At 42.9% G+C, this 8,964-nt stretch overlaps 1 protein-coding gene across 4 annotated transcripts in view; it reads left to right on the top strand.

Moving 5' to 3' along the window:
• Window positions 1–665: 665 nt before the first annotated feature.
• The window catches only part of SRSF12 (serine and arginine rich splicing factor 12), a 30,159-nt gene continuing 21,860 nt past the window's right edge, over window positions 666–8,964 (top strand). For 3 of the 4 annotated variants that reach the window (XM_087817502.1, XM_087817501.1, XM_087817500.1), the window contains exon 1: window positions 666–776. In XM_087817502.1, the coding sequence (XP_087673628.1) occupies window positions 712–776 (65 nt within the window). In that variant the 5' untranslated portion in view covers window positions 666–711. The remainder of the gene's footprint in view (window positions 777–8,964) is intronic. The other variant, XM_087817503.1, reaches the window with a different exon arrangement.

Genomic DNA, 8,964 nt, shown 5'->3' with positions numbered 1-8,964 from the left:
GGGGGGGGGGGGGGTGACAGCCGCAGCGCCCGGGGCTGCTGCGCGGTCCAGCGCCGCCTTCGCCTCCACCCGCCCCCACCCTGGGTGCTAAGTCTGGCTCCCCCGCCTCAGCACCCAGGACCCCTCTGGCCTCCGCCCCCCGGGGCTCTGACACCCGGGCTGTCCCCACCTCAGGCTCCTCCGGCCAGGCCTCCAGCGCGGCCCCTTCCCGGGAAACGCGCCCCGCGCACCCTGCGGATGCCGCCGGCGCCCCGGACACCAAGGCAGCCCCCAGTCTAGGACCCCTCCTACCCCGGCCTCCTACACCGCCCCCTTCCCAGATGCCCCCGAGCCCCGGGGCCCCGCGCCGCCCCCTTCCCTTCCCCTCCCCTCGACTTGGGCCTCGAGCGCCACCCCCTCCCGCATCCCCACGCACCCTCGGCTGGCGCACTGTCTCCCTGTTAAGATCCCGCGGACTCCGGGACCCCGTGCCCCCCACCCGCATCCCCGCCCAGGGCCCCCGCGCCGCCCCCCGGGATCCCGGCGGCCTCGGGCCCCACCCCGCGCGGTCCGCTCGGCCGGGCTCGCGCCGCCGGCCCCCGCCCGCCTCTGCGGCTGCGCGCTGGCGGGGCCGAGGCCGCGGGGAGGGGGTCGCGCGGGGGGCCGGCGGAGCGGCGGCGGCGGCGAGGACGGCGGCCGCGGGCAGGCCCGGAGGGAACGGAGGAAGCGGACATGTCTCGCTACACGAGGCCCCCCAACACCTCCCTGTTCGTTAGGAACGTCGCGGACGCCACCAGGTGAGCGGCGGCGGCCGCAGGTTGGGGCGCGGGGGAGGGGCGGGGTAACGGCCGCGCCTGGGAGCCCGCCCGCCGCCCGCCGGGTCTGCCTCGCGCCTCTCCCCCGGCCCGGCCGGCGCTTCCCGGGGGGCGGTGTGCGCCCTGCGGCTACGCGGGGCTCGGGTGGGACTCGCGCCTCCGCCCTCCGGGCCTGCGTTCTGCCGGGCGCTGCGCTGACGCGCGTCTGCGCCCCGGTCCCCGCCCCCGGTGGGTGCCCGTCCCCTCCTGGGGAACCCGCGGGGCGCGGGCCGCGTCCTCCCAGGTAGCCCAGGGCCCTTCCGTCTCTGGCCGCGCGTGTTTTGCTCGAGCGGGTCCCTGCGGTTCGGCCCCTTTGTCGCCGAGCCCGATGCGGATGAGGGGGGACTGGGCCGGGAGAGAACGTGCCGCAGGGAAGGCGCGCCTGGGGCCTTCCAGCTCCCCTCTCGGTCCGCTCTACTTACAGGGGTGCTGGTTACATTTTGTTTGTTACTGAGTTTTATATTACACACAAAGGGTAACTTCAGTAATGAGATTTATATGGGTTTCTTTAAAGTTCTGAATACAGTATAAACACACCCACTATAACGGTTTGTATAGACTTCGCTGGTCGATTTTCGATGCTCTCAGTCTACACCCCCCCCCCTTGAGGATTCTGTTCACATAGTGCCTAAACATAGATCCTAAGGAATAACTTCCTCATATAGCACTTTCTCCCTTAATGGGAGCCGGAGGGAATGACTAGGGGGCGGGAGCATGAGGAAACATTTTCATTTCCCTGGGCTTACTTAGTTTACACTCCCCCGCCCCCAGCCTCCATAGGTATGCAGTATTATCTTACTGTTCATAAGGGAAAGCTGAAGCCCAGAGTTTTCATGACTTACCCAGGGCTTCACAGCTACAAATATATTGGAGTCCTTAACTCCAGAACCATCTGTTGTAATCATAATGTTAAGTATTTTTTTATTTGGTCCCTACTTTTATATGTGTCACAACTATAGACTGTGAATTAATATACCTTAGTTAACATCTAAAAGATGCCTGTGTTTACATTTCTTCTCTCAACCTGTTTATCAATTTATTACATAGAAAACAAGCAAAATTTATAATTTGGGTATGGTAAAAAAAAAAAATTCCTACATTTAAACAAAGCACTTGAATACTGAATAAGCATTATGCTTCTCCAGAGAGTGTGTCTACAAAAAATGAGGTTCCCAATTCTAATGGCCACAGGGGCCAGCCAGGGAATAGGAATGAGTGAAGTTGTCAGGTTATAAGGCACAACAGGATGGTAGGGACTGTAGCAAATGGAAGGGAATATGTGCCATCTAATGGGGACAGCAGTTGCTACTAAGCTCCCGCTGATAACTAGTATGCGGACATTTGGACTTGTTGCCATATCTTCCTGATTTTCAAAAGAAGTCAGAAACCTGTATTTTGTGTGTGTGAGTGCTCTGTTTCAAAATGTTAGCATTTATTAAGTTAAATAATGATTCCAATTTTTGTAGATTTAAAAGCTGTAAAATATTGCATTTGAGATCTTGCCTCCTGGCAATTGTTTCCTGTATGGCAGGAAAAAAACTCATAAAAATTCAAAAAATAAAAGCTCTATAATATTGGCAGTTTTGTTTTAACACTTTTTTTTTTTTTAATATATCTTTATTAATTTCAGAGAGAACGAAGGAAGAGGGAGAGAGAGAGAGAGCTAGAAACATTAATGATAAGAGAGTCATTGATCTACTGCAGCCTGCAACCCGGGCATGTGCCCTGACCGGGAATCGAACCCCCATCTCCTGGATCCTAGGTCAATGCTCAACCGCTGAGCCACGCCCGGCTGGGCAACACTTTTTTTTTATGTTTAAACATTGTGCAGGCGAAATTAAACACATGATACAGGTGACACACGACCTGCAGGTGACACATGACCTCTAACCTAGGTAATCCACCTCTGAGTAATCAAGACTGGTAATTGAGGTTTATTGATTTCCATTTTTTACCACGTACACTGTATGTGGCATACAGTGTGTAAGTTAACTAGCAGTATGGCAACTAGACATTAAAATTAGCTTTAACATTTAGGATGCTTATAAAAAAATCATTGGGGTAAATGTGAAAACAAAACAAACAGGGTATAAAATGATACATACTGTATGATTTCAATTACCTAACAATGAAGCAAGGAAAAACCAAACAGCGGTACCTCGGTTTTCGAATGTGATCCGTTCTGGAAGACCGTTTGAGTTCTGAAACTTCGAAAACCGAGGGATCAACAGCCTACAGCTAGGCCTCAGGATCTTGCCCTCAGCGGAGGCCATGTGGCATGTTCGACTTCTGAGGCATGTTCGAAAACCCAAGCATTTCCTTCCAGGTTTAGGGCATTCGTAAACTGAAATGTTCGTCAGTGGAGACGTTCGAAAACCGGGGCACCACTGTATAAAATTGAGCCTGGAAAGAAATCCATTTGAGTGATTTTCCTGTTTTCAAATTCCCTGGCCAGTTTGGCTCAGTGGTTGGGGCATCGACCTGTGGACTGAAGTTTAAAGTCGTGGGTTTGATTCTGGCCAAGGGCGAGTTAACCTGGGTTGCAGGCTCGATCCCCAGCCCTGGTCAGGGTGTGTATGGGAGGCAGCCAATTGATGTCTCTCTCACATTGATGTTTCTCTCCCTCTCTCTCTCCCCCCCATTCTCTTGAAAAGCAATTGGGAGGGGGGAGAGAAAGACTTAAAAATACATCTCACAATTTTGTTAGGTTTCTTTTCACTAGTAAAACAAGAGGTAGATCAGGAAGAATATTAATTTTAATATCTTTGCTTTTTTACTGTGTAGAAGGGTAATTTAAAAAAAACAACAACTCAGTTTTCTAATGGAACGAAGTAATGTCCAAATCCCAAATATAACATTTCTGTTTTGATGCATATCATATTAGGTTGGAGAGCAAGGATGAGTACCTCTCTTAGACATACTTAGTAATAGTCTTTGGTTACAGTGTATATGAGACTATATTGATGTTAACATTGATGGTGATGTAAAAAAAGCATTAAAATTCAACAAGACTTCATTAATTCAACAAGTCTCAGCAAACTAGGATTAGATGGGGACTTCCTCAGCCTATGAAAAAGTTAACGCTAACACCATACTTAATGGTAAAAACTAAATGCCTTCTTCCGAATATCAGAACAAGACAAGGATGCCCACACTCACAACCTCAATTCAGCATTTTATTGCAGGTCCTAACCAGTGCAACAAGGCAAGAAAAATAAAAGGCATACAAATTATAAAAGTGCAAGTAAAACCTGTCCCTATTCTTAGGTGACGTGTTTGTTTACATAAAACTCTGGTAGTAACTTATCAGGATACAAGGTAAACTTAATGAAATTCTATTTCTATATATTAACAGCAAACAATTGAAAATAATAAAATATTTTTAAAATTCCATTTACCTTAATATCGGAAACATACTTAAGAATAATTTAACAACAACAAAAAACCAAAATGTTAAAACCTTTCCACTGAGCCCTGGCCAGGTAGCTAGGTTGGTTAGAACATGTCTCCATACACCAACTTGTGGGGTCCATCCCCAGTTGGGGCACTTACCTAGGTTGTATGTTCAATTCTGGTCTGGCTCCTAGACCCACTGATGTCTCCCTCCCTCCCTCCCTCCCTCCCTCCCTCCCTCCCTGTCTCTCTCTCTCTCTCTCTCTCTCTCTCTCTCTCTCTCTCTCTCTCTCTCTCTCTCTCTCTCTCTCTCACACACACACACACACACACACACACACACACACACACACACACACACACAGAGAAATCAATAAAAAACACATCCTCTGGCCCGGCCAGGTGTGGCTCAGCGGTTGAGCATCAACCTAGGATCCAGGAGATCACAGTTCGATTCCTGGTCAGGGCACATGCCTGGGTTGTGGGCTCAATACACAGTGGGGGACGTTCAGGAGGCAGCTGATCAATGAGTTTCATTATTGATGTTTCTTTCTCTCTTCTCTCCCTTCCTCTCTCTCTGAAATCAATAAAGATACATAAAAAAAGTTAAAATAATAAAAAAACACAAAAAAAACATATCCTCTGGTGAGGATAAAAAAAAAAAAATCAACCAATGAATGTGTAAATAAGTACATAAGTAGAACAACAGATCCGTGTTTCTCTCAAAATCAATAAATAAAAATTAAAAAACAAAAACCTTTGCACTGAAAACCACAACATATTGCCAAGAGAAACTTAAAAAACAACAACATAAGCCCTGGCTGGATAGCCAAAGTGGTGGGTTCAACCCCTGGTCAGGGCACATATAAGAAGCAACCAGTGAATACATAAATGAGTGGAACGCAAATTGATGTTTGTCTTCCTTCTTCTCTCAAATAAAATCAATAAATAAAAATTAAAAAAAAGAAAAAGACTAACATAAATTGATAGCTATATCATGTTCTTGGATTGGAAGACAAAATAATTAAGTTTTCAATTTCTCTCCCAAACTGATTATATTATAGGTTCAAAGCATTCCTGATCAAAGGCTTTTTAAAAATAGAAACTAACAGGTTAATTCTAAAAATGTAAGGATCTAGAATAGTCAAAAGAGTCTTGAAAAAGATTACTAAAGCTGGAAGACTTGTACTACCTGACTTAAAGACTTACTAAAAGGATACAGTAATTAAGAAAGTGGCTTGAGGATATACAAGTAGATCAATAGAACTGAATAGAGAGTCCATAAATAATCCACACTTACAGAGTCAATTGACTTTGACAAAGTCACCAAAGCAATTTAGTGGACAAAGGAAAGTCTTTTCAACAAATGATGCCATGACAACTGGATATCAATATATGGAAAAAACCTAACTTCTAGCTCATATCATAATTTGAGCTGGATTATCTATCAGTTGAAATATAAAGAGAAAACTATAAAGCTTTTAGAAGAAAACATAGGAGAATATTTCATGACCTGGGAATGGGAAAAGATTTCTTACAGGACAGAGAAAGCAGTTACCATAAAAGAAAAAGGAATCTTGATAAATTAGGTTTCACCAAAATTAAACTTTCTGTTCATTAAAAGATACCATTAAGAAAGTAAATAGTCAAGCCACAGAATGAGAGGAAATAGTCACAAAGCATATAGCTGACAAAGGACTTTTTTCAGAATATATAAAAGATTTTTTTACTCAATAGTTGAATAAAAAGAAATATTATTAAAATGGGCAAAAAGCACAGATGCTTCACAACAAAAAATATGAGTGACCAACTAGCAAATGAAAAGGTTCTCAGCATAATTTGTCACTAGGGAAATCCAAATTAAAACTGTAGTGAGATTCCACTTGAACACTCACGTGAATGGCTAAAATTAGACATAAATCCAATTGCTGACAAAAATTGACACAGCTGAAACTCTTATACATTATTGGTGAGTATAAAATGGCACAACCATTTAGAGAACTGTTTAGCAGTTTAATAAAAGTTAAACATATACATCCTCTTTAATCCAGAGATTCTACTTGTAGGTATTAACGCAAAATTAATGACCCATAAGCATGAAGAGATGTTGCACCTCTCTGGTCATTAGGTAAATTAAAATCAAAACAACAGTGAGGTACCCATTCACTTTAATATCCTTCAAAATGGCAACAATTAAAAGTTGTTAATAAGGAGGTAGAGCAGCAGGAATTCATATGCATGTTTTGAGGAGTATAAGTTGATTTGGCCACTTCAGAGAACATGTAGTGAAGCTGAGGATATGCAAGAGAATTCTAGCAGAGCTCTAGGAAGCACATGTATCATAATGTACACTGCAGCACAATTTGCAATTTTTAAAAAAGGAAGCGTCCTGTTGGCTATATTTGTGGCTATGTTCTTGCACAGAAAGATGGATGAATAAATTGTGGTTTATTCATAACAATATCTATACAAAGTTAAAATGAGTGAAGTAGAGCTACATGGAGAAATCTCAAGGGAAGAAAAGGCAAGGTGCAAAATTATACAAAGAGTCTGATACCGTTTATATAAAATTTGATACATATAAAAACATGTACTTATGGATATATGCATTTGCAGTAAAAATATAAAGAGGAATGGTGAACACCTATAATTGCTTCTAATAAGGATATAATGTCTCCAAAAAATACTAAAAATTATGGCAAATAGAGCAAGTATTCAGATATGATAAATCTTGGTGGATACATGGGTGCTTGCTTCATTCCCTACACTTTTATGTGTCAAAATAGATTACAGCCAATGCAAGAATAAATGAAAACAAATCAATAGCCAGCAGGTGAGGTTGTGGAGACTATGCATGGGAGCCAGCTCTTTTGATATTTGTTCCTTCAGACTTCTGTCACCTTAGATTCTGGAACTCTAAGCCTCTGTGGTACACGTTGCTCCAACCTCCTTTGTAAGATCGAGGATCCTTTTCCTATCAGTCAGTCACATTTGGTTGGTGGGATTACTTGCCTTAGGTGACGTTAGTTTGAATTCTAGTTTTGCTATTGGCTATGTGTACCTGTGGGCAAGGTAACTTCTCTTACTTACTGTCAGTCTCCTTGACTATTAAATGGTAACAATGATGTATTCTTCACTCATTAATACAACAAATATATATTGAGCGCCTACTGTGTGCCAAGTAACTATGCTAGGTACTGAGAGACTACACTGGTGAAGACACCTGCTTTAGAAGTGATTCTCAACTCTGAGTTGTAGAATTGTCTATAAAGCCCTTTAAAAATTTAGTAGTAATGGGGACTCATAGGAAGCACTAATGAGGTCCAGGGTTAATGCAGGAGGCTGGAGAGACTGTTTCTATAACGTCCTTTTCACAAATGATTCCAATATTCAGGAATGGTTGAGAAGTTTTACCCTATTTTCTATGTTTTATGGGAGCAGGAATTGTGTTTTCCTTGTTCTCCACCATACCTTAGAGCCTGGCCCATAGTGCTCAATAAGTATGTGTTGAATGAGTAAATGAAAAAAAAAGACATTGTCACAGTTCCCTAAAGCAAGTAGTCTCTCAGGCAAGGCAGACAAATATGTTAAAATGAGTACTGAATGAAATAAAAATACTCTCTCCCTTCTACTGTCTCTGAAAAGCAATGAAAAAAATATCCTTGGGTGAGGACTTAAAAAAATTATAATAAATAAACCTGAAAGCTACTTTTGCCTCCCTCTTCCCTCTTACTCTCTTTTCCAGCTATCTAATTTTTGCCACTGATACCATCTTTCTTCCATTTGCCCCAGCTAGGACCTTTGCAGTCATCTTTTAGTCTTTTTTCTGTACAATGTTTTGAAGTACTCTTATTTCTTCTGAGCCATGTTTTGTGCCCATGGCTTGATGCTGAATCTCTTAAGATCTCCATGAAGCAGTACACTGTAGTGGTAAAGAACACAGACTAGCCCTGGTTGGTTAGCTCAGTTGGTTAGAGTGTCATCCCTGTATGTCAAGTTTGCAAGTTCGATCCCTGGTCAGGGCACATACAAGAACCAGTCAATGAGTGCATAAGTAAATGGAACAACAAATTGGTCTTTCTCTCCCACTCTCTCTGTCTCTCTCTCACACACCAATACATTTTTAAAAAATTGAAAAACAGAACACGGACTAGTGTCAGACTGTGGGAGTTTGATTCTAGGCCTGTCACTTGCTGGCTCAGTGACCTTAGTGAGTTCATCTGTCTGTGCCCTCATCTGTAAGCAACCATAGAGCTGTTGTGAGAATTAAGTGGCCTTAAGGTGAGCAGAGGCTAGCATATAAATGCATTGTAACTGTCAGCTATCAATGCTAAGTATTTTGTCTCTTCAGTTAAACTGTAGCTCTATGAAGACAAATATGCTATGTATTTCTTTAGTATCCCTTCTTTAATACCTATCACAGTAGAAGGCATATAGGAGGCCCAAAAATACTTGTCAAATTTGAGAATATAGTAGTTATTTTGCTTTATGTTTAATAGTAAAATATTTATTTTTCTTTAAAGCCTTAGAAATGATTTTAGGACTTCTTTAAAATCTAATTCTTGTGCTCTGAAAACAAAATTAACATAAACATAAACATGAAATTATAGTGAAGCAAATGAATGGGTTCCTAATGAAATAATAGTTATAACTTTATATGACAATTGAAAAATCTTGTAATAGGAATAATTTTCAAGGGTGAATGTGGGTCAGTGTTTCCCCAACCTAATTAGGCATA

The sequence above is a fragment of the Miniopterus natalensis genome, chromosome 5 (assembly GCF_054644295.1).
Source record: "Miniopterus natalensis isolate mMinNat1 chromosome 5, mMinNat1.hap1, whole genome shotgun sequence".
Classification (NCBI taxonomy): domain Eukaryota; kingdom Metazoa; phylum Chordata; class Mammalia; order Chiroptera; family Miniopteridae; genus Miniopterus; species Miniopterus natalensis.
This window is presented reverse-complemented; position numbering and strand designations above follow the sequence as displayed.